The sequence below is a fragment of the Tamandua tetradactyla genome, chromosome 18 (assembly GCF_023851605.1).
Source record: "Tamandua tetradactyla isolate mTamTet1 chromosome 18, mTamTet1.pri, whole genome shotgun sequence".
In the NCBI taxonomy this organism is placed as follows: domain Eukaryota; kingdom Metazoa; phylum Chordata; class Mammalia; order Pilosa; family Myrmecophagidae; genus Tamandua; species Tamandua tetradactyla.
This window is the reverse complement of record NC_135344.1, coordinates 29,860,851-29,887,669: the sequence shown is the minus strand read 5'-3', so window position 1 is coordinate 29,887,669 and position 26,819 is coordinate 29,860,851. Positions and strand designations below refer to the sequence as shown.

Below are 26,819 nucleotides of genomic sequence, written 5' to 3'. Positions count from 1 at the left end.
GGGAGAGCACGGCAGGTGAATTCTGCTGGTGGTGCTGGCAGGGATGGCAGGGCTGAAATGTACACATTTGTTATTGGATGCTTTATGGTTCAGTTATGTTTGGATTATGGTTTTTAAAATATCTTTGGGTTTTGAAAACCCAGAACAATGTATTCATAACCCACGGCCCATCAGCTTTATTGTAGCTTCCATTTTATAGAGAAAGAGTGGTTTTGCATTTGCAATGAATTAGTCATTTATTTTCCCAGTTCTACCATTTCGTTATAGTGATGCAATTTACTCACGTAATGCTAAGTGGTCAGTACTTGGCTCAGACTAGAAGGGTTTCATCTTCAGGGTACTAGTGTGTAGCCATAAAACAATTTAGCTTTTGTATTGATGAAAACACGATTCCTGGGATGTGCAAATGCCTTTCCTGTCCAATCATGATGTACTCTTCCTCTCTCTCAATGAATGAAATAATAAGAACTTTTATGCAGAAATCATAAGCTACTAAAAATAAGTTTCAGGGTTGTTACTGATGTAAATTATTTGGAGCCTGTGGCCTTAGAGTTCTTTATGCTATCAGAGGAACTTAAAGAGTGATATATGCCACTCAACATATATCTCACAAAGTGTGCAAACTAAAGATGTCAGTGTTACCACTTATACACTGTACCCTCTAGGGTAAGGAACTTGGCTTTTTTTCCAAGACTGTTATATATGAAAATATAAGAAGCATTGTATTTTGATGCATCTTCCAGGAATGTCGAGAGGCAATGAAAAGAGACAAGTGCAACTTATATGAAAGATGATTTCCTCCACACTTTGTTGAGATAAATGCATTGTAAATGGGAATACACAGTAGTGTATTGGCAGGCAGGTCATTCAAGTCTGTGGATATAGAGGATTATAATGTTGCATCTCTGTCATGTCATTTTATTTTGCACCCACATGTGCAATTGCAGGAAATCACAAGCTAACACATCAGTTATGAAAAGACCCGAATGAAGGTTTACAGATGGATGAGTCTTGGTAGCCAATAGATGACAGGGCTGAGAGTCCTAGAGGATGATTTCATTGGCTTGTTGCATCTTTCATGCAAACAAGGATTCGACAGCTGTCAAAAGGGCAGATTGGTCTCTAGAATCTCCAGGGATCTATGTGAACGGTGTGTATTTGGAGAAGTGATTACAAATATTAATGGGCTCTGAGAACCACAATCAGAAAGCATGTGCTTCTGAGACCTGACTCACTGTGGGATCAAGCTCAGGAAAATTGGATTTTTAAAAATTGCATTTATTCAGTCTTTTTTTTCTTTCTATGCATAGTCTCTATCTTGAACAAAACTGTTAATACAGGGAAAATAAAGCTTTTGCACAATAGGTATTAGATAGGGTTTAATTTACTGGTCTATTTGTCTGTTTGCTTTATGCTCATGTCCAAGTCTGTAAGGAAGCCCTGACTATCCCTCCATTGATGTTTCTGTTTACTCCTTAAAAATACTGAAATAGGAACTGCTCCCACCTTTGTTGGGTTACATTTTCAGATTTTAATGCATGTAATTTTTCTACTTGGGGTTTAAAGTTTAGACTATTCTAAAATCAGGGAGAAAGCAATTTCCTGTTCTTAGAAGAGAAAGGATTAGATGAAGAAATAAGGTCTGGTTTAGATTTGGGAGAGGTATAAGGACAGTCGTAGTTAAAGAGCTAATCTATTATGAGTTAAATCTTCTACTAGTAGAATGTTAGACATGGAAGGGACTTAGAAATCATCTGTCCAAGCTCTTCATTTTACAGAGGAAGGGCGAAAATGAGGTGTAGATAAAAGGAAATAATTGCCCAAGGCCACACAGTCAAAATGGGATCAACGGGAAGAGAATTCAAGTTTCTTGGCTTTCAGTGTTTTATAAATGCCTTGAATATTGTCTTAAAAGCTGAGTAAAATCTACTGATTTCAAGGAATATTTAGTAACAAACAGCCTCTACCTAACCAAAGAATCTTTGGCTGTTTGCTTTAATGCACTTTTTATTTTCTTGAACAAAAGACAGTGGTACTCAACTGGGGTGATTTTGCCCCTCTCCCACCTGGAGATATTGACAATGGCTGGAGATAATTTTGATTGCCAGAGCAATAGGCTGGCATCTGGTGGGTAGAGGCCAGGGATTGCTGCTAGACTTTGTACAATGAACAAGACAGACCCCCCACAACAAAGAAGAATCTGGCCTAAAATCAGTAGTGCTAGGGTTGAGAAACAATGATTCAGAGGTATGCCCTTTAAGGAGTGTCACAGCATCGATTATTCTTCTCTTTTCCTTTTTTGACTCATTGATATACAATGGTTCTAAGAAGAAATTCAACAAGAAATGGACTTCTATGGACCCAAATACTTGTATGTCACCATGACTGATGTTTGCCAAAAATTCCTGAAGTGTATGTGAGGTTTTAAAAGTGTTTGTAAATACTGGGTTCCAAACATAAAACCCTTGTGTAGCCCTTTGCACATATTTAACAGCACCATTCAGCAACAAGCAATCAGGGCCTGTGCTATGACTATATAGGCTCACACTGGCAGAATTCAGACCTTACTAAAGCAGGTGAATGCACACACATGAGGAGAGACTAGGAGGACAAACTGAAATCCTGACGATCAGGACAAGACTTGCCCCAGCCCTCTCAGTGGGGCCATGCGTTGGGTCTTGGGAGTCACCTTTTCCCATTCTAGTAGCTCTCACAATTTCTTGGAGGAATCAGATAACACAACAGCCTTCTGCATCCCATGAATTGCACATTTTCAGATCTCACTGGTTTTCTAGAACATTCTCTTTAATCTTCATGCCCTGCTGCAGACAAACCACTCGACTGCCAATACCACCCAACAAAAGAATAAAATTTGTCCATCTATCATTAAGATAATTGTTATTGATTGGACTCCTTGTAATTTTCTGCTTTTTGTTTTCAGATGTTGGTTATAAATCACACCCACAACAGGCATGGAGCCTGTGTTTGTGTCTATTATGTGGTCCTGATAAGGCTGGGCAGCGTTTTCACCTTCCTGATGCAAGTTATTGAGATTGATTGGAGCGCTTTGCTTGTCCTATCCTAGACACTGTGTAATTAATGTTTCATTATGTTAATACATGCAAATGTGAGAGTGTGTGTTTGATTGGGACGTGAGAGAACAAAAAGGATTAAAGAGTTCATTCCAAAGTACAAATTAATTTATTGCATTGCTAACTGGCCTCTGAGGAATGAGCAAATATGATTCAAAATGAAAATTTAAAAATGTACAAGAAGAAAGCACTGTTGCATGTCCATCTCTCTCAAAGGTGGCATGGTTAGCAGCTGGAAAAAAGAATTCAGTCATGTGTCAGAGACCTTCTCTATGCTGTGGTTTCAACAGTCCACCTGCCTCCCTCTGTAAAAATGGTTTCGAATGTGGAAGCCATAGACTACTTCCTCTTTACATGCACAAGCATTTATAAATCTACATACCATGTTGGGACCACACTGAAACATTGCATGCAGTATGCACTCTTTCATATATGATAAACAGTAGACCGCATGATATTATTTGAAGTATAGCAAGAAGGGAAACTTGCCTACCAAGCTAATCATCCATAAATCACCACACTCAGTTTATCATTGTGTTTATTTCTGATCTTCACCCTGATAACTTTATTTCCTAATATCACTATATGCATGCTCTGTTATTTACTTAGCTATTTCCCTAGCATTAAACAGTTAATATGTTTCTATTACCTGGGTTTGCTATAATAGGAAACACTGTAATGAGCATTTTCTTTTTTGTGTGTATAGTGATTTTTGTTACATTGAATTATTTTCTTGAGGTTACTTCTTAGAAGCGGAATTACTAGAGCCTAAATCTTTTTGTGGCTTTAGATGTACATTGTTTTCTTCACTAACATTCCCACTCCTGATCCCTAGGCTAAGACTCAATAAATAGTTGCTGAATTTAATTAAGCATGGACTTCCACTAAACTGTAAGAACACTTGAGATTATGCCATTAAGTAATTTTTAGCTTATCAGATCTTAACGTAAATAAAAGTTATTAGAATCTTTCCCCCTCCAATAGGTGACGCTATTTTGAATAAGTTTTTAAAATGGGAAGCAGAAGAGAGAAGGGTTTAGAATGAAAGAGTCAGCCAGGAATGGCAGGACCGGGCGGGATATTAGAGAAGGGAACCCTGATATCAGTAGGAAGGCATTCCAAACCCAGACGAAGGGCTTTGAAAGAGATGATTGGACAATGCCAAAACAAGCAAATCACTTCCCATCTAGTTATTTCTTTACTGAAGATATTACAAGACCATCCTTATAAGATATTCTCAACTATTATACACAGTACATAACTTTGTTTATTTTACCTGCTTGCTTTCACTTCTGATGATTACTTCCCAGCAAGGGGTGAGGAGGGAATCTGGGTAAGATTGGGGATGGCCTTGGGGGCACCAAACAGCAAGGCTGACATCAGCCACGGCCACTTATTTACATATTATTGATGGCTACTTTCCACCATAAAATGGCAGAGTTGGTCTGCAATGCCAAAATGCCAAAAATATTTACTATCTGGCCTTTTGCAGAAAAAGAGTTTATAGATCTGACAGTCAGAAATCTGATTGTGAGAAATGGAGTTTGGAGTCAGACATATTTCAAATTCAAACTCACCCATTCAATGACTAATTTAGGCAATTTATAATTTGTCATCAGCCTCCGTTTCCTCATCTCTAAAAGCAACATAATATTAACAATTTTGTTGGGTGGTTGAACACTAAATGATATCATGGATTTAAGTATTAGCTCCCTTGTTTTTCACTTCTATAAACGAAACTAAAGATTAAAAAATGTGATTAGCATTTATGTTATCTAGTACTTGCTTTTGACCAAAGGAACACCTTTTAGTACTATGTAATTTTTTTTAAAAAAAAAAGCACTGCATAGGGTGGTATGATGATGGCTCAGGGGCAGAATTCTCACCTGCCATGCCAGAGACCTAGGTTCGAGTCCCAGTGCTTGCCCATGCCAAAAAAAGAAAAAAAAAAAAAAAGCATTGCATATGAACTACCAATAAATGTAACCAAAAATACTGGGACAATTTTGTGTAAATTCCCCTGGTTTTAGTTTGGTTGTGCTAGGCTGTAGTTGCTGATGTCAGCATTGACTGGAAAGGTTTTCTGAACATATTTATCTATGTCAAAGCATCGAACCCAACACTATTAAGCAAAAGGGCAAAGAGTTGTGAGTCATTGAATGTGATAGAGCAGGGTGTTCCCCTATGATCCCAACTCCCATGCCTCATTCTGCCAGTATTTTTTATGGTCAAAGTCAGTGGAGTTAATAGGGTCTAAGTGGTGGCAGTCCTTTCTACCGTGATTTATGTGTCATTTTTCACAATCACTTTGTAGACTGACGGGGTAGTGTGATAACTTTTTAGTCCAGTCACCTTCACCCAGGCCCCTCACATGTTTGATCATTTGGTTTCAGCTCATTTCCAGCTACATGCCAGTTTGGCCTAACTGCAGCCAGATGTTCTTCTCCAGTTACTACCAGGAGGTACTGCAATTCCTTGCATTGCACATAAGCCTTGGAAATAAGCATTGTCATTTTCTCCCCACCCAACACAAGTTTCCATTAATGGGAAATTAACATTTAGGTGAGAATGAGGTAATAATTCTGTTTCATTTAAATTTAACTAACAATCCAGAAGCATGGGAGTGTATCCTACAGTTCCGAAAAAGAAATGTATATTCTCAGTTTCACTATAATTATTTCTTAAACTACCATAATCCTTATAGTACCTGGCAAGATTTGACTATCAGATAAAAGTAAACTGATTTTGAATATAATTATGAACATCTGTGTCATCTTTAAGACAGCAATAGGTAAGGGACCAAACATTCCCATTTATGCATGTCGCCCTGGCATATATGTCAATTGAGTCTCCTTTCAATCTCAAAAGCATTTGATTTATATAATAAATTATGTAAGTGTCCTAGAGATCATTATGCTACTGATTACGTTGGAGTTACCTAAAAGCAAAATGCAATGTCATAATCAGCCTGCCTTCATATCATATATATTTTGTGTTAAATTTTACACTGGTGGCAAAAAAATGATTGACATGGTGATGTCCAACAGCAATCCCATCTAAAAGCTACTTTTCACACCTCCACCAACTGTTACTGACTTTGCGTCTTGGTGATAGTGGTGTCTTGTGTCCAAGTGGGCAACCACGAGCTCCAGCCTTGGAGCTGCAGAATCTGGCCCAGCAAGTCTGAGCATGATGCTCCTCTGGTCTTGGAAGCCCACAAGTGAAGGACCACAGTTTGACGCCTGCAGCAAATGAACCAACAACCTTTGGATCCCAGGGAAATTACTATAGGAAGCTCAAAACATTCTCTCCTTTCTCTCATTTCCCTTTGGTTCATTTAACATGCTAAACATGGCAAGATATTCTCCTTCCCTGAGACTAATGCCAGCCAACTCCTTTTTTTATTATCTGTCATGAGTCCAGCAGTCTGCTAAATGCAAACAGGGAAAGGGATTTAAACAAAGCACTAGGCATGGTTCCTGACTTTAAGAGTAGTAAGTAAGGTATTGAAATATGTGGTATATATCTGTTAGATCAACACAAATTTTCTGGGCTAAATAAAAATTTGGCAGGTCTGATAGTTATAAATTCTGATGATGAAATGCCTTGGTTCTTCACAGATTCAATTATGTGGGATAAATCTGAGATTGCTGTGATTTAGGGACATCCCTGAAGAGAAAATAAAGTGGGTGAGGGCTTTTTAACTTCGTATGCTCCTCCAGTGTTCTGGGGCCTACTGCCTACTTCTCCACCACCTCATTGATGGGTTTTCAAGTTTGTTGAAGCCCCTTGGCTTTCAGGTCATCCCTTTCCAGGGCCCCAGCTCCCTTTGCTGCCAGTGCTCCATGTGTTTACCCCAGCCTCTTCCTCCCAGGATGCCTGCTTAATAAAATCTATAATGTGATAAGCCATTACACACCAAGTTATTTTCAGTATCACAGAATCATTGCCTTTTCTGTCTTCCCAGATTACATATTCACAGGACCAAAAGGTTTCGGTATGTGAACCCATATGACAGATTTTCTAGAACCACAATAACCAAGGGAGAACCAGTATCAAATATTTCAATTCATATTGTATATTTCTGCCTATTCGGCCTCTGAGTTGATTTGACCTTACTTTGCTGCAAACTCTACCTTTAATAAACTCTGAGGAAAATGAAGGACACACTTATGAAAATAAAGGTGATATGGAAAGAATCCTAGATAACAGTTAAGAAAAAAAAAAATTTTATTAGAGCCTTTTCCTCTGAGCTGTGTGACTTTGGCCAAGACAGTCTACGTGAATGAGCAATTTTTCGCTGACCAACAGGATCAAATGAAGGTGCCATAGAAAGTGTTAACCACCCTAAGTAGGTTCTTATAAATATAAGAAAAAAAGAAACAGTGAAAGAGAGCACCCCGTGTTTGTGAATTAGAATATGAACTATCAACAAAACCTAATGTAAGCCTGATTCAGCATCCCCACCCCCAAAGTAAAAGGAACCCTTAACCAACCACCAGAGTCCCAGTGCTCAGAATAGCTCTCACTGTATGTAGCTGATCATTAACATGGGGACAACTGTTAAGTCCCTGGCTTCTGTGCGTTTGAGATAATATGAGGTTAAAGGAGTTAAAGGCACTAGGAGAGAATTCCATAGGTGGGACAGAACCAGAAAGGAAGCAGGCAGATTTTTCTGGGGTCATGGGTTATGGGAAAAATAAAACAGTAAAAGAAATCTCAAAGAGGGTGACAGTACATAAGAAGCCATCAAGATATGATACTTATAAAGTCTCCCCAGTTGGGGCATTAGCATGGTGGGAAGGAACCTTTGAAATGGAAACCTGTGTATTACAGCCAATAAACTTGGCACATTTTCTGCTCTCGGTTTTGCTTTTCATCTGAGAATCATGTATAAATTTGTCTCTCAGTGTTTTATGATAACACTTGGACCCCTCAATGGAATTACAACTTCTGTCATTCAAGGGGACCTGCTGTTTATTATTTTGATAAATTTTAGGCTTTCAATATTCCTAAATGGTGATGCTGGAGATCTTTTCTTTTCTTTAATATTATAGAATTTTTTTTTAATTAGAGACAATATGAGAAGAACATGTTAAAGATCAAATAAGATAAAATTCATGAAAATCAGCTGGAAAGAAGCCTATCAAGGAATGCTAAAACAGTGACTCATCAGCTTCAGGCATCCACAAGTCACCACCAGCTTCTAGCTTTTCAGTGGGACCCAGATGTCATTTTGAAGCCAATGGTAAACTCTACTGTGCCCAGTTGTGACAGCCAAAACTATCTCCATACATTGTCCAATGTCCCCTGGTGGGCAAAATTACTCCCACTTGAAAAGTACTGTTGTTTTTTTTTTTCATTTTCCTGGTCAAAACGCTCTAATAAACTTCCGTGTTCATCACAGTTAAAGCAAGGTTGTTTTGATTGCCTAGAAAGTCCTACACAGCCTCACGCTACAACCTCTGCGACCTCACGTCCTCTCACTCTGCTTCTCATTCAATCTGACCCAGCTGTGCAGGGTGTATCCCTGCTGCTTCTGGATACAACAGAAGTGCTCTTGGGACCCTAGCACTTGTTCCCTCTGCCTGCAGAGTGCTTCCCTCGCTGTCCTTCCCCACAACTTTCAGGTCTTTGCTCAAGTCACCCCCTCCTCAGTGTAGTCTTCTTCAACGTCACCCCAATTTCTATTTTCTTTTATTTTTCCCCATAGCGCTTAACCTCTTCTGGCATATGACATACACACTCATTTTCATCTTCATTCATGGTCTCCTCCAATTAGAATATAAACTGCATGAGGTTAAGAATGATTGGCTGTTAGATTTACTGCATTATCTCCAGCTTTGAACAATACCTAACAGATAATTGGTGTTCCCTAAATATAAGATGGATGAAATAGTGGTATGGAAGTAGTTTTAGGATCTTTCACACCATTGTTAAGCAATTTACTAAAAATGAAATTGTATTACAAAGTATCTTATTCAAATTGTATTCTGTCATTTCTTTCCATTGGCTGTTATCTAAAGCAAAATTTAACACTTCCTGATAAAATACCATAATAAATGTGCCACTAAAAAGCAAATACTTTTCTAAATGGGAGTGAAAACCATGACTTGTAGAAAAATCAACTCTCCTTTAAGAAAACCCAATGCAAAACAATCCAATTAAAAATGGGTATAGAAAGATCCCTCCCCTAACAAGGTTCAAAATCGGATGTAAAATATGAATCCAGCCCTGTAGATAATCAAACCAATCACTATTAAACAAGAATATAATACTTTCTTGGAAGGAAATTCACGAAAACCAACAGTGGTTTTCATGAGGTGAGTAGGGTTGTGGACAATTGTTATGATACTTAGTTTTATGTTCTCATCTTCTTATCTGTACAGTAAACACAGGTAACTCAATTAATAATAAAGCACTGAAGGGTGACCAGTCCCTTCATAATTAACGGGGCATTCATTCAATGGTATTTTTTCTCAATATTCTGAGGAACCCTTCTCAGTGTCCCAGTTGACAGTTTTGTATTCATAACAATCCATCCAACCCGTAGTTTGAGAAAAACGGCTATAAAAACCAAGAAAAGAGAAAGCTAGCTCACATTTGGCCAAAATAAGAAAGGGGGAAAGTTCAAATCTGGGGCAGTTTTAGCAGCACATCAAAGTTCCTCTTTTAAGTGTTAATTTTGCATGAGGCCTGGGGGATGATAACCCAGATGTCAGACTTTGCTACCTTTTGAGCTGAAAAAAAAAATTCCCAGTACAATTTGCCCCTTATCACACATAGCTAAATCAAACTGGTTTAGAGATTAAGTACTTGAAGCAGCAGAGGGATAAGGAAGTTTCCCACCCAAACTTGGCCCTTATCATTTTTCTTTACCATTGGATTTAGCCAAAGGACACTCCAGTAGTTGCCTGGGGCGCAAACTTCTTGCCCTACAAAAACCTCAGATCTCAGGAAAAACTCCTTTGCTTTGTGAAAGATGTCTTGTGCTCAGAATGTCTGATGTGGAGCCTCTTTGTGGCTCACTGAGAGATTTCTGCTGGGGCAAGTGGTTCTGTAACACTGCATCTTCTATTTATATTTCTGAAATTTGCTCCCTTTCTTGTAAAGGGGAGAGGAAAAGAATCTCTTTATCAAGATCAAATCAGGTTCAGCAACCTTTCTGTGTGAATATTTGGCAGTGTTGCACTAGGTCAGCCAGTGTCCTGGCACTAAAATCACTTTTCTTGATGAAATCATGGTAGCTTCCCATGTACATATGTGAGAACTGAGAAGGGGAGTTTGAATTCATAGCCCATTTGCTTGCTTTTGCCATGGTCTCAGGGAGGTTATTTCATGGGGTATAGGGTTGCCAGATAAAATACAGGATGTATAGTTAAATTTGCATTTTAGTTAAACAACATATAATGTTTTAGTACAAATATAGCCTATGCAGTATTTATTTAGTGCAACTATTTGGGGCATACATATACTAAAACAGTATTTGATGTTTAACTGAAATTAAAATATAATTGGGTGGCCTTAATTTTTCTTTGCTAAATCTGGCATCACTAATAGGGCAGAGACTTAAAAGGCCCCTTATAGTTTTTAATTGGAAATTAGTGCAATGATAGCTTCTCTACATTTTAATTATTCTTAATAAATTCCCATTGTAAAATGCACCTGTTTTCTTTCCTGGTAAGACTTTCTTGACATTTTCAAATTCAGGATTAAATCCCAAAGAACTTAATTCATTTCTGACTTCCATGTGTTAGTAATTAAAAACTTGCCTTGAAGTTAAATGTGTCAACATATGTTACTCTCTGGCAAGGCCTGGAATGCATTCCATCTTTTGAAGATATGGCCAGTTCTTATGACAATTATTTTTACTATGAATCCTATCAAAGTAGAAATAAAGCACCAATACTTCCCAAGAACCCCTGTGGAAGTTAGTACAAGTCATTTGGTGAGTATCTCCTTTCTCTCACTGGGCCAGATGAAATTAACGTCCTGCATTGGCATCAAGTACATAAAGTAAATGCCCAGGCTACATCTAGTATCTAGATGTAGATACAGTAGTATCTAGATGTAGATACTAACCTGGACTAAGGGAAAGGTCATCTAGGCAGGTTTCGAGGGCTACAATATTTAAAAAGGCTAAAATTTTGCTGGGGAAATAAAATGTAATAAAAGAAAATGCAATGTGATAAAAAATACAGGATTTACCAGAAATTCTTTTAGGAGAGAATTGTAGCTGATCACAGGAATTCTTGACAGCTCCTTGTGTAAAGGGCCAAGAATATTTCAAGGAACATTCTGAACATCCAATTGATCAAGGAATTTTCATTTTGCTTAGTGGAAAAGGGCTATGTGGGGACCAATCAGAGTGCAGAGTGCCAGAAAAGAAAGACTCCTGAAAATCTTTTCAGGAGCTTCTTTTTACTTTCGTGGTACTTCTCATAAATTTCGGTTTTAGCTTTCATTGCCTTAACCAGAAGCTTTTATATTTTGGTCTTTTTCTTGGCCCTCTCCCCACTTCCTTCAGTCTTTCAAAGATAAATGTACTGCAAATATTAATGAAATACATGTTGAAAGAGGGGCTCAATTCTTTGCCTTTTTAGATCATCCCCATAACTTTGCCTATTTAGAAAAATCAGCTACCCAAATTATACAAATTCCCCAAATGTGGCAAATTCTAATTAGACAGTCCGAGGAACACAGGAACCCCCATACTCTAGTCCAAGCCACCAGATGTTTTGGAGCAGTGGTTCTCAGCTTTAGTGTAAGAAAGAATCCTCTAGAGTGCTTCTTAAAGCACCAGTCACTGGGCTCCATCTCCAGGTGACTGGGTGGGTAGGGTGTGTGGGATAGAGCCTGAGGCTGGGCATTTGTGACAACTTTTCAGGTAGTATTCTCAGTCCTCGTCTGGGATCATACTTTGAGAACTAATGTTTTAGATATTATATTCTGATATGCTAAACCCTATGAAGGTCGCAAATGATAAGCTACACCTCACTGCAGAGCCTCACAAGTATAAGATTTTGCCAGGGCTGAAGTGCTGAGTTGCCTGAAATTGGCTCTTGATTAATTGAAAATAGATTCTATTTCATCATCCACAGGATTATTTGAATTCTTTTTTCAGTGGAGATCTCTTTACTTGTTTTTCCACATGGAGATTTCTGTGGTAGCATGTATTTCTAAGAAGAGATGATGGTGGCAAGGTTTTCTGGGTTGATTATGAGGTTTCGGGGATCTATCTGATCAGAATCTCCCAACATCCAAATTAAAAAGTTGTTGCAATTTGAAAGAGATAAAATGATGCATGGCCAGTTCTGTGGGGGATTTGTATGGCATTTCCTAAGCTCAAAATCTTTTCAGGAGCTTCTTATTACTTTCGTGGTACTTCTCATAAATTTCGGTTTTAGCTTTCATTGCCTTAACCAGAAGCTTTTATATTTTGGGCCTGGAAAGGGAGTTCTGACTCCATGGGGAATTGTTTTTCACACTTCACAATGTTTGATATTGTAGATAAAATGTCATACCTTAAAAAGCCCATTCTAAGTTAGTCTACCTCTGTGACTGGAAGGTCTTTAAAATTAACAAGAATAAGGCAAGGAGAATAATCACAAAGGGAATTTAAGCTTACAGAAACATTTTTACTATGTGCTTGATCATTTTGGTGAGTTTCTAAAAAAGCATTAAGGATCTTTTCTCTCTCTAGATACTCAATTAATATAGACTTGGAAGATCCTTAGCAGTAGTAGCTATGATGCTGTTTATATCAGAGAAACCTGAAACAAATAGATGTCAATATTTCTCCTTTGGGTCACCCCTAAAACTAGGCCCTCCCCTATTTCCTCACTATACAAACAAAGGTTTGACTAGGTCATATCAGCTTAACAAACACATCTTTCAGGAGAAAAGGGAAATGAAAAGGAAACATGATGATCTGACATGTTATTACTTTTTCTCAAGCTGACATACATAAGAAAAGATATCCTTTAGTTAAGGAGTTAAGTACACATGTGCCTCTATGCCTAACCCCAATAATGGTGTGATGTCATCCCAAAACCAACATTTAGAGAAAAAGGGGGCTGGAGATTCACTCATTCATATCATGTACCCTGATGTCTGACTCATTTTTTACAAGTTCCTTAGTGGATTGGATTTTGGTACCCTAGAATATATTTCTCCAAGATATAATTGTTTTAAATAATTTTATAGCAGGGCCGAGAAGATGGCTTCATTTGTCAAGCAAGGCTGAAAAATAAAACCATTTGAGGTTTGAACAGAATGGTCCTTGGCATCTTACTAAAATAGAACCAAAACAAACAAAAACTTCTCCATTAGGCTTTCTCCTGGATGAAATTCCCACCATTGTCTTTCTAAAGTAAAGTCCTCTGCAAAATTGTTAGATAACCTGGTGGTTTCCTTTTGACCCTGCGGTGTATTCCTTTGTGCTCTGATTACTACTTTCACCCATTTCCCAGGAGACTTTGCCCTCAGTGAACTCTCTAACTGCCCAAATTCCCAACCCAGCTTTTGAGCTCCAGGCTCCAAAGTTATTTCTACCTCCGCTTTGTTTTCTTTAGCTTTATCATCTCTCTGTCTTCTGCTTCTCATATATTAAATCACTGTAGTTGATTTCAGATTGATACTTGGATAAAACAATTTTGAAACATCATTTCATATTGAGATGTGACTGGGTCATGGGTCAATCCCTCCTGGGTTAACTCCAGGAGAGGAGAGGTATTTACCTCCATTGAAGTCAGTGGGATGTGTTATTGTGCGTGTGAAATATCTAACAACAGAGCATCAGGCAGCTTATGCCTAAGAGGAGACCATCCTAGGCATATCTAATTGCTTGTTGAAAGACCCTTTTTGCTTGGGTCCATCCTTTGTATGAACTAAGTAATTAATGCAAATTATTTAAATCAGGGGGTACCTTTCCCCAGAAACATATTTTCTAAATATAGCTGTTGTAAGGAGTCGAAAAACTCAAATTGCCAGCAAGCTGCAAAGGCAATTGTATTAAAGAAAAGTTAATCTTCATTTAACTTTCTTAAATTATGTACTCACAGAACTGAAAACTGTCATAACCTCCCTGTGTCAGATTAAGTGGATTATTTACTTGTGATAATGGGCACAGTATGTTCATTACCGTACTGTCATAAACAGATGTGTTAAATGTATTATGTGTTCTGTGATAAAAATAAGGTATTTCAACAGGAGGTTATTATTTTAAATATAGGTCCCAGGAAGAACAGAAAACCAATACATGCTTTTTACGTATAGTTGCCTGGTCTTGAATTCTAAATTTATTTTTATCTTGTTAGTGCTCCTTGTATGGAAATGGTAGATATTACTCTAGTGAAATACCTTGGCATCCAAGGACATTAGAACTTCTTTATGCTTTCTCACCCTTAGTGTATCTCAAGTAAAGTTTTTCTCTAGCTTGCGTTTGTTTTTGGTAAAAGAGGAGATCTTGTACACTTGGGGGAGGCATTTATGGAAAAATGAGTTTGCGTCTCAATATGGCTGGAGCATGGCTCATTTGATGGATGCCCTCAACCTATTCTCATATAACATTTCCAAATTGAATCATTTGGTTCAACTCCTTTATTCTACAGGTGAGGAAACTGAGGCTCTGAGGATGTAAGAGACTTGTTTGAGTCACAAATCTTTAAGTAATAAATCCAAGATCAAGAGCTAGATATCCAGACTCTGATGTACTTTACACTAAAATAACAGGCCATAAATACTATGATTAGGATGGTTACTCAAAAGAGATCTGCACAGAGGAAGCTCTTACTTGACAGGCTGGCATTATTTGGGACTTCGACCAGTATCATTTATAGTGGACTTAAATGCTCACTGTTATTTTTGTAAATGACATTAATTTGAACAAAGTTCTTTATGCTTTCTTTGAGTGAGTGACTTAGTTGGATGAAATGAGTATATGAAAATGCATGATGCAGCTCACTGGGCAAAATTCAACAGAAGGAACAAAGAGATGGACTTCAAAGATAAAGTTTAGAAAAACTGGGTATGCAGGAACATGACAGATGGAGAAACAGTGAGAAGCTGTTCAGATTTATCTTCACTGGAAAATAAGCTATACAAAACTAGGAATAATTCTGTTTATTGGAGCTAGTAAGGGTCAAACTCTTATGAGAATATTGATCATATATAATTTACATGCCTACTTTTTAAATGATAGAAAACTGGGAAATTTCTATAAAGCACAAATAAAATTGTTCCTGTTACAGAAAAAATAAGGAAGGCTAACAAAGTTAGAGTTTGTTATCCTGAGAAAGGTGAAAGCTTAAACAGAATCTATGGGCTTTTTTTTTTAAGGAATAAAATGTAGTTTCAAAGAATAATGGGCTTTTACGAGGAAATATCTATCTCCTCTGCATTTTCACACAAGGTGTTTCACGAGAAAATGGGATTAAATAGCCAAGAAAATTCAGTTAGATTCTAAGAATGATTAAATATTAAAAGCAAGATTCCAAGGGGCATTATAGAATAACCAGCCCCAGAGATGGTTAAAAATGGAATTGGAAATAATTTGAGTTAAATGAATTACGTATAACCGTGCTTGCGCAAAGGGTGAACTCGATGACCTTCTGAAATCCCTTCAAGATCTTTGATTCCACAACCAAACCTTCTGCCAAATACTTTGCTGCCAGCACCGAAAACATATATGCTTTTACTAATTAACATTGTTCCATCTCCTCAGGATTCTTAAACGATTTTCTATTCCTTCTCTTTATTTCTTATATTAGCTCATGTTTATGTAATGCAAACAAACAATCCAGCTGTAGTCTTCACTTAGGAGCCCAGGTCCAGGAACAACATTTGGATGGAAATTAAGACACTTTAGTGATTCGTGAACTTTGGTAGTAGCTTTATAGAAATATTTCTGTAAGTGAGATTTCTTACCTTTTTAAAAATCCACCTGACCTTTGCTCTTAATGACTTTGTTCAAGGTAGATTTTTTTCTTTCATGAAACACTATGTTTAAGTAGATTTTTAAAATTGTTTGATAGGCCTAATAGTCACAATGAAGAGATAGAAATAGTCCCCCAAACCTCAGCTACTACACCATTAACCATTCTGCTTTATAATATATCATTTTTACTAGTTTTTTTTTCTGTCTAAATTTTCAAGTACCGATTTATATGTGATGATGAGCATGACTGGACTTGTATGAGTTCTTCATTTCTCATACAGTTTTTCGGGGGAGAGGGAAATTATTTTTTAGTTGTGTTTATCTCAACTGGATACTTTTTTCTTCTTCTTCTGCACAATTGCCCTGATTTTGAGTTTCATCTGTTCTTGAATGTTTTCAAAGGTCCTAAGTTTCTCTGGAAAGCTTGGGAAAGAAAAGGCAGAGAATTTAATCCTCAGATCTATTTGAATAAGTGAACCCATTCCCTGGCACTTTCTTGTTCCAGGTTTCCAGATTAAGGCTTTCACATCACTGAGCTTCCTGTCAGAACCTTCTGATGCCATCGCCATGCGAGGAGGTAACGTCCTCCTGAACTGCTCTGCACAGTCGGACCAAGGAGTACCAGTTATCAAGTGGAGGAAAGATGGCATCCACCTAGCCTTGGGATTGGATGAAAGGAAGCAGCAGTTTCCAAATGGGTCTCTGTTGATACAAAACATAGTTCACTCCAGGCACCATAAGCCCGATGAGGGACTCTACCAATGCGAAGCATCTTTAGGAGATTCTGGGTCAATTATTAGCCGGACGGCAAAAGTTGCAGTAGCAGGTAAGTGGCTTCTTCGTGCTCATCTTCCCTCTTCTCCTTCTCTATCTCTTCTTTTTCTTTCTTTATGGAATAAGAAAACATCTTTGCAAAAAATGGTGAATATTTTGGGAAAGAAGAAAGATGTAAAGAAATAAATGTCCGTACCTTCATGTTGTTGACTTTTACCTTCATGTGTTGACTTTTCTCCTTGAAATTAGCTTAGAAAACAAGAGAAGGATTTAAATAATCAACCAAGCATTATGAGATTTTTAAAAACAAAGCCTGGCTCAAGTTGATCCTTATGACTAAGGGAAGACTTTTCATTAATACATGGATATTAGAAAATTAATTTCCTAATTAATTTCATTTTATAGTTTCAATAATGCTGAACTTTTGCAAAGTTATTTTATTTTATTTTAATTTGCCTTTGGAGAGTTGAATTTTATTTTCATTGTAATGGCTTGACCTACAACCTATAGATCTCCAAGTGAAAAAGGAAAAAAAAATCCACTAGTATTTCTGTAGGTCTTTGTGCTTGGTAATGTGTTGACTCAACAATTAAACAATGATATGAACATTTTATTTTCCTTTTCCTTTTCATGTGGATACTCTGAAGTGATATAAACCCTGGCAAAACAGTATTGTTCTGGAATCCATAGATATTGTGATTTCTGTCCCACTTATACTGGTTAGAAGACAGATTGTTAAGTATTTCTTGTAGTGATCCCTGCAGTGTTAGACCTTCAGGGAAAGAAATCAGATGTTTATTTGTTTCTATAATGACTTGGCTGAAAGTTGGGCTTTTTTTTTTAAGTTTTGGTATGTGGCATAAAGGAAGATAAACCTTAAATAAAGGTAAAATCAAGTCATTCAATAAATGAACAGATTTGAAGGGCTACTTTCAAACATAATCTTTAGGGGTTTGTTTTATACTATTTGACCCAATTAGCAGTCATTTGATATGAATTACCTTTCTCATAGTCCCTTTGGTCATATATCCTAGAAGACTGATGAGAATGAGAGCTTTCATTTTCAGCAATATTAGCAACTAGGAAAATCGGGCAGGACAACCACATCTCCATGCACTCTTCTCACCTAGGTACAAGGAAGTTGAAACCTGAAAGAGGCAATGTCTTCGAGTAGTATGGTAAATAATCAGCTCATAGATATACAATCACTCTGCAAATCCACCTTCATCCAGCGGGTTATTTTCTCCACACACATATGCAAAAACTCTCATCTTCATTTAAACCTGATTTTACCTGGACAGAGATACTCTGGTGGGTAGGGTCCTCAGCTACAATTAAGTGAGTAGTCAACCATTCGGGCTTAATTTAGACCGACCTGGTTTTAGTACTTGAAATTCCCACATCCTAGGAAACACCTCAGTCCCAGGAAGATTAGAATGATTGGTCACTATCCAGAGGTATCTCTGTGTTTTAGCATTAGCAGACTGCAGTGGGGGGTAGAAAAAAATCCCTTCTACTCATGAGACAGGTGAGTTAGAATCCTGATAATGAAAGTCAAGGTTATAAGCCACCTGGGACCTATGAGTGATGGGTGTTTGAACTTTGATTGATGAGCATAAAGTGTAGAGAGGACTGAAAGCTAATGTTAATTATGATTGATTAAAGGAGCAAGCATACTGAGGATTGGGCAAGGGCTGCTTTCTCAGAATGAACTGAAAGAAAGAGAAAGGGTGCAAACTGATTTTCTCTGGTCTGAGATTTTCTGGACTTCCAGATCCCACCAATCAGTTATCCTTAGTACCACGGTAGCTCTGCCAAATTGGATGAGTCAGGCTGGCATTTTGATGACCTATTCTAAAAAGCAGATGCACATGCTCTGTTTTAACGTGAAAATGGCCTGATTTGTTGTAGTTTCAGGTTTCTTGATTCTAGATTTACTTTTATGTACTCTCTGTTGCAATGGAGAAATGAAGAATGATTCCTTCCATGTGAGATATTAAAATAAAGTGGATTTGACTTTAGTATTCTGTACAAGGAAAGGCTCACAGATTCAACCACTGAGTTACAATCTAATATTAGATTGTATCATTTCAAGGCAATAAGGCTGTTCCCAGCATTTTAAACACTTACCACGCTGTTTGGCAATACTGCATGTATCAACATTATGTCTGCTGAGGTTAAGATTGCCAAACCACTGGAATGTACAAGGGGCATATATCTTCGTCATAATAAAGGCCATAGACCTGATTTAATCTCTCTCTTTTTAAGGCATTATCAGTCAATAAGCCATTTACCACTAAAAGGTAACATTCTACTTTGTTTAGGTGGAAAAAAAAAACCAAAAAATAAAACAACCTTCTCTGTTCTCAGATGATGCAATATAGAGCCCATTTAATATCATGCCCCTCCCCCCCTCCCATTTTTACTTTCTCAAAGGTGTCTTTTGAGAGGAAGAAATGTGTCAAATGAAATGTCTTTGATCACTCAGTACATTTCATGCAATGATCTTGCACAGTGCACCATTCATCCTATTTTCTAGGAACTTCTCAAGTGGTCTTTAAACCCTGAGCTGACACTGGACTGGAGAAAGAAATAGAGTTGGAAAGATAAACTAATGGCTGCCATCCTGTTGGGGGTTGAATCAGGGCCTCTACAAAAGGCATGTTCAAGTCCCAACGCCTGATTCTGTGGGTATGGAGCCATTGCAGATAGGGGCTGTTGAAGATGTTACTTCCCTTCAGGTGTGGCCTAACTGAATCAGGTCGGGCTTTAATCTGGATTACTGGAGTCCTTTGTAAGCAGAATGAAATTCAGACATTGAGATGGAAAGAGCCATGGGAACAGCCAAACATCAAAGTCAACAAAGCCCAGTGAAGAAAGGAGAACACACTGCCATGTACATTACCAGGTAATAGAAAGGCCAAAGACCAAGGATCACTGGCAACCGGCCCCAGAAACCACAGTTTTGGGGAAGAAAGCATTGCTTTGCTGAGGCCTTGATTTTAGACTTCTTCCAAGCCTCAAAACCATGAGTCAATAAATTCCAGTTGCTTAAGCCTACCCATTGCACCATATTCATTTTAGCAACGAGGAAGCAAAAACACTTGCCATCTGACATCGTGTTAAAGTCTCGATTTAACAGGCTACTGACTATGAGTGTTTCTGGTAATTGTGAGTCCTATCAATAAAGAATAAAGTCTCCTCCTCCACCTCTCACTGCTGCTGCTGCCACTCCTCCTTTGCCTCACTGAGCTCCTCCTTTGTGAACTTGATAAGATGAAACTTACATAGTGCGTGCCTATGTAAGCATACTCTTGATGGGCTGAATTGGAATAATTTGGCTTATGTCTCAATGATGTACTAAATTAGCTATTAAAATGAGGACTTTGGAATTACAAGGCTGCTAAAATATTCATATACCACTTAGAAAAGAAGAGGCATGTGCCATTTTTTCATTCCTTTTATAACCCAAAGCACCAAGAAGAGATTGCATCTGGCCAAGCACCTCTTTCCTACCCCAGATATTGCCAGCTCTCTAAGTCTCTGGATTCTCTCAAACATAATAATAATTACAAATGTGATAATAGCCTATCTCCTAAGGTTGTGGTGGTTATTCAGTAACATCTATCATTTAGAGCCCGAGGGCAGAGAAGATTTAATTCAATGACAGCAGTAATATAAATAAATATTATTGTGTTTTTACAATTTTATCATTAGGCAATGACACCTTCCAACCTTTCAATATTCCAATGTGATGATGCAAAACTTCTGTGGGGGAAAGAAATACAAAGCTGCAAATCCTGAGCCACTGTTAACTTGGATTAAATATCTGCCATTGTGATTTACAAACATAAACTAGCAAGCCTGAATTGAATTTTTAAAACATTGAGTCTATGCAGTTTGTTGGCAAGCAGTGTCAAAACCTGATCAACTAAAAGATTCATTTTTCACCAGTTGATCTTATTATTAGGTCAGTGGATTCAAGTTCATTTGTACTAGCCAGATAAGGAGTTCTAGACCGGGCGATCACTGCATGTGGATCAAAAAAATTATTCTGTTCCCTCTTCTCAACCTAATCTCTTTCATGCCCTTTCAAATAAAAAGATGTGCTGAAGCTGAATTCTCAGGACTTAATTGATCTAGATTGGGAATTTATAGGCACCTTCACCCACTTTTCTCTGGGGAAATAAAATGCCAATCTTAAAAAAAAAAAAAAGCAGATAAAAGCAGAGCTCCTCTGAATAATCACAGAGGTCCCATCGTATTTCATTTCTCCCAACACCTACCCACACCCACACTCTCACAGCCCCTTACTCACCCTCTTCCTCTGAAGGGCTCTCGGGTTCATAGTTCCAATCCAAGTTGCCTAATCTGTCTGTATTTGCTCTCCTGGAGATGGAGTGGGATCTGTTCCCTTCTCTGATGAAGCAATACTGACTGCAGAATACCCCATGATGTCTTTTGCTGATGCTTGAGCATTTAAATCTTGAGTATTAAAACCACTGACTTGATTTTATTTAGTACTCTTTGTAATGTATATTCCTATGCATGATCTCACATTCCTCAAAAACAGCCCTGTGATAGAGGCACCCAATTTGATAGCCAAAGAACAGACTAAAAGTAAGTGATTTTCCTCCCACAGAAGCTGGAACTCACATTGTCAAACTCTGGCCACACATTTATGCCCTTGTCATTTTGCTTTTTAATCTGAGAACTAGATTTAAGACACTGTGAATAATTTCCCATGTATTTCATCACTGAAAGTCTCTGAAAAAAAAAAAAAGAAGGGAAAATTTCAAACCTGTAAACTGAGGGGAAATTTAAAAAATAAAGAAACTTGATTTTATTCATCCATTTAATCCCTTGAAAATAACTACTCCTTATGGGAAAACACTATGATTTCTCCTAAAAAAAAAAAAAAAAAAGAACATCGTGCTATCATTGCTATACACTGAATAGTGATAGACAATAAATCTCTTCTGGAAAATAGAGATATAAGGTTATAAATGATCTTTCTAGGAGCAAGATTTCAATTATATTTTATCTTTGTGAGTGCCTTTATAATTCAGGCCAACTTTGCATTTTATTTCCTTGAAAATCAGGAAAATAAAAGGCCAACTAAATTGCATTTACTTGAGTTGTTTTTTCATTCAGGGGCATATTTTCTCTTCCCTACTACAATAGATGTTTCAAGATGCAAATTGTGGCACTCTGCTTTTAAATAACACACGCATTATAATTAAAATTCCCCTGTGCTTAAAAAAAAAATAATTAGTTACTTGAAGAGTTGTTTCAATGAATTCCTTTCCAGAATGCCTCCCATTGAAATGAGTTATGAAATAATTAGTGAAAGCATATTATGCCAAGAGAAGCTAGAATCGCTTCAGCAGAATGGGGCATTTTGTGAAATGATAACCTGACCTTTACACTCTAACTTAAAAGGAAGCAGAAACAGGAGCTTGTCTTAAGAGAAGGGAGAATAAACCACATTGCCTCAGGCCACTTAAATGTTATATAAAGGAAACTGCAAGAAAAATGCTCAGATTCCCTCTCTCCACAGGAACAAATAGAAGAGTCTTGCCTAGAAGGTCAGGTTCATCCAGGAAAGCAGTTTGGAAAATGTATCCCAGGGCCCTTGAATACTTGCAATTCTATTTTGGGAAGGTTCCATTGTGAGGCAAAGCTTTTCATTTTTAAATGATTGGGATATTGTTTATTTTCAAGTGGTGCTGCAAAATTAATTGTTCTGACTCCATTTTCTTAATGGTCTTAATTAACTGCACTTAGCCAAACATTCCTATAGTTTTGGTGGCTAAAACATGAGAGAGAAATTGTAAGGAAGAAATGTGGTGTTGTATGTAACCATTACATTGTGCTCATCTTATAATTTTCCCTTAAATTTACTGTCAAATAAAACTGGGATAATCACAATATGCTCCAATTCTTACTCTCCCTAAATCCACACAAGCAACTTAAATAATTGTATTTTCAAGAGTAAGACTTTAGTCGCCTCCTTCCTAAGTCAATTACCTCTGCAATAAAATTAAAGTAAAAATATATTCCTGAAAAATATGCAAAGTGGAAAGACATCTTCTACATGATAAAAATTACAATAGAGAACGTGACAGGGCTTTGTATGGTAGAAACATCAGCAAAACAACTTAAAAAAAAATCTTCCCAACCTTTCACTTCCTTTTCTTTGTTGTGAATTTTAATTCATGTGACAATGGAAATAGGTAATTATTCATTCTAACTTTAATCAATATCTTAAGAGTACTGTTCCTTTATTCAACCCTTAAGCTAGCAGTGTGATTTTTGCTGGCACTGTAAAGAAAATGAAGGAGTAATATGTAAAATAACTCAGTGATAGCAACTGACTATTTCAAATTCTTATAGACCCCTTTAGAATATAAAAACTTGATTTTCTTAATAACTGTTGGGCTAACAAAGACTTAAGTCATAGTAAGGGAATAAATTAGGTAGCATAACTGTAAATCTCTGATGATTGTATGGCCAATAATAAAATTAATAAAGCATTTTTGCTTTTATGAACCTTTCTCTGGTGCTTGGGGTTCTTTCTCTTATGTTCTTTATGTACATGGTAAAACTGGTTATTTAAATTCAATATTATATAAAGATCTTATAAGAAGTCTACTCCACTGTTCATGTCTCCCATAATTATTAAATATATCTATTTATTTATCTATCTATATTATATCTATAAGTTATAAATATATCTATTTATAAATCTATCTATATTATTAAATATATCTATTTAATAATTATTATATATTTAATATTTAATATAAATAATTATATATTAAATATAAAATATATCTATTATTCAGGAAAGTTAAGAATTAGTTTTAACTGCAAACAGTTGACTCCTAGTCACTAGGCATTCCTTGGGATTCATGCAGCAGCCACATATTCCTGATGTAGCAAATAAATTTTAAGGACCTCGAATCATGAGTTTAACATAGAAAACAACAACAAAACCACAATGACAATTATTTTGATAGCAACTCAATAAATCAACAGAGTAGGTCCCAAAGCCATCTCCTCATCAAGATAGCTTTTATTTTTTCCTTCCTAAGCTGCCACTCTCATTGCCATGGCTAAAAGTTCTTTGGTTCTTTGGAGGCTTCCTATTTAAAGACGAGGCCTATTGCCTTCAACTCAGAGGTGAGAGTATTTTCCATGGAAAAGCTAGGTTTGAAAAACCCCCAGAGCATCGCAGGAGCAGCACTTCTGTACATACAGTTCATCACCTGTACTTAGCGCAGGCTTTTCCCTAAATGCTCTTCAGGTGATGGAAGTGAACCTAGTTCACCAAGAGATGTTTACACATAAATACAGAACACATACACAAACAGGCACTCACACACCTTTCCATTTATCTCATTCTCCCTATCTAAACTTCCATTTATTAAATCTACTGATAAATGCCATAGTGAAATAAAAATAAAATCTCCTTTTTGATTACCTCCATACATTATTCTATCATGTACATTTTCAAAAAGTGTGTATTACACATGCACACTCACACATACACAGAAATCAGTTTCATGTAACCCTGAGGCTTTATTACCCTTAAAAAGGGCTGCTCATTGGGTTACATTTGCTCAGATTTTACTTGGAGCTTTTCCCCAACTAGAAGTCTATTTAAGAAAAGGTGTTAAAGATTAATAAAGCCGATATAGCTTCAACATTAAATTTCAGTGCTGGTTGATTTTATTGGATTGGATTTTTGTGACCCCTCTTGTAAGGGAATTCATCTCCAAAGGCTGGAACAAGACATAAAAAGTAATTAGTGTCTCTGATCCAAGCACTGATTCTAGGGCCATCCTTTCAGTTTCATTAAGCCCTTGGTGGGCTCACCTTGTGGCCATTTCTCTAAGGTTACTTCCTAGACTCACATTGTGCCTAGCTTTGCACCATGTGGTTGCAGATAAAATAAATGTTTCTTTTGAATTCCCTTTCATTACCACATTGCATATATCTGATATTTGTTTGGTTGATTTTATTGAGATATAATTCAAGTACCATAAAATTTGCCCTTTAAATGTATACGATTAAGTAGTTTTTTTTAATTCACAAATGTGTGCAACTATCACTACTGTCTAATTCCAGAACATTTTCATTACTCCACTAAGAAACACCACATGCATTAGCAGTCCCTCCCAAACCTCATCAAGCCTCATGGCAACCACTAATCTACTTTCTTTCTCATTATTTTTAACATGAACATGATTATTTGACTATCAGGTAAATATTATCCTGTAGGTTATTATTTTCACTTAATGATCTATCTTGGACACGTCTCCATATTTATTCTTAGAAAGCAGTCTCATACTTTTGTTGTTGTTGTACGCTGTATGGCCGGGTCACATTTCATTTTTTCCATGTGAGTATCTCATTATTGCAGCACCGTTTGTTGAATTTTTTTTGTTTGATTGTTTGTTTGGGAAAGTGCATGGGCCAGGAATCGAAACAGGTCTCCTACATGGTGGGTGAGAATTCTACCACTGAACTACCCTTGTACCCCCTATAATTTCATATGTCTTTAATTCCTGCATAATATTTCATAATTTACCATTTGTATGTTGATAGATATTTGATTTGCTTCTAACGTTTCTCTTTTGCTAGTAATACTTGGATGGATGTTATTGTATTTAATAGATAATTTTTGGTGCATAACTTTGACAATTTCTCTAAGACAGATACCTAGAAGTATAATCACTGAGGGTATGAAAATTTTAATAAATATTGGTAGAATATTTTGTTGGCTTGGATCTAAAATCAGGGGCCTGGATTTGTTTTATTGCTATTAACTGAGCAAATAGAACTGGCTTCTCTCTAACTTGAACTATCACTGAAATCTTTTGTCATCTCTAATCAGAATAGTGATGAGTTGACACTGTTAATGAACAGTCACAGTGTGGCTTATATACAGTGACCTAGATCAATGGATCTTACCTGTGTCCTCAGATTCTCCTGTCCTGATCTATGTCATCTTTGCCTTCTAAGAAATGTCTGCTTTTCCTGGAAAGAAGGCTTCTAATTGCTTTCACTCCAGGAAATGACTTAGGGTTGAGGTTACTCTTAGGTCCAAATGAGAATTTACCAGGTTCTACATATTCAGTTTTTACAGCAATCTCCTGAACATGCCATATTCTGGTGCATATGGCTTTACACGCATTACTCCGTGTCATATTTTCTCATCCATTTGGCTAACTCTTGCATTTTTTTCAAGACTCAGTTCGTGTCGCTCATCTTCAGGAAGTTCTAACTTGACCCCTAGGCCTGGAGAGGGTCTCATCCTCTTTGTGCTCACAATAACCTGTGCATTCCCCGACCTATGTCATAGCAACAGAGCATGCTATGCTCTACCCTTACAATACTGCCCCAATCCCACCCCCACTCCCTGCCAAGTTCTCCACTGCATGATAACTTCATGAAGACACCGATTATGTGACATCTATCTCAGCTCCCCTAGGCTGGCAGACCCTTTAGAACCTAGGTAGGTTGTTTTATGTAGTGTGGTGGTTAGGAGTAGGGGCTTCAGAGTCGGACGGGACTGATTTGTGAATCCAGTGCACTAACTATGCACTAGTTCTATAAACTTACATCATCTATGGAAATGATCTGGCCTGGTTTTCTTATCTATAAAATGAGGCTGAGAGGTAGTGTCTATCTTGAAATATTATGAATATAACCAAGTAATGTGCTCAGTAGAGGGCCTAAAACATAGTAAAGGACTCCGATCCAGAAAAAGTTTTATGAAAAATGGGAAATTGGTGTAGTACTAAAGGTTTCATGAGTACCCCGCAGAAAATTGGAAGAAGCCCCCTTTTATCCCCTCCAGGGACAAAATGTCCACCTAACCTGCAAGCTCTGTGACTTTCTGGCCTGGGTCCCCTGTGTGAGCCATGTGGGGTCATATGTGACTCTTTAAAGCTTTTATCACTAGTACTTCAGGATCAGTGGCTTTGACTGAGCTAATCAGAATTAAT

At 37.3% G+C, this 26,819-nt stretch overlaps 1 protein-coding gene across 1 annotated transcript in view; it reads left to right on the top strand.

The window, feature by feature from the left end:
• LOC143662403 (netrin receptor DCC-like) overlaps positions 1–26,819 on the top strand; it is a 528,746-nt gene that overhangs the window by 359,066 nt on the left and 142,861 nt on the right. The window contains exon 2 of the mRNA XM_077136091.1: positions 16,535–16,855. Within this exon, the coding sequence (XP_076992206.1) occupies positions 16,535–16,855 (321 nt within the window). The remainder of the gene's footprint in view (positions 1–16,534; positions 16,856–26,819) is intronic.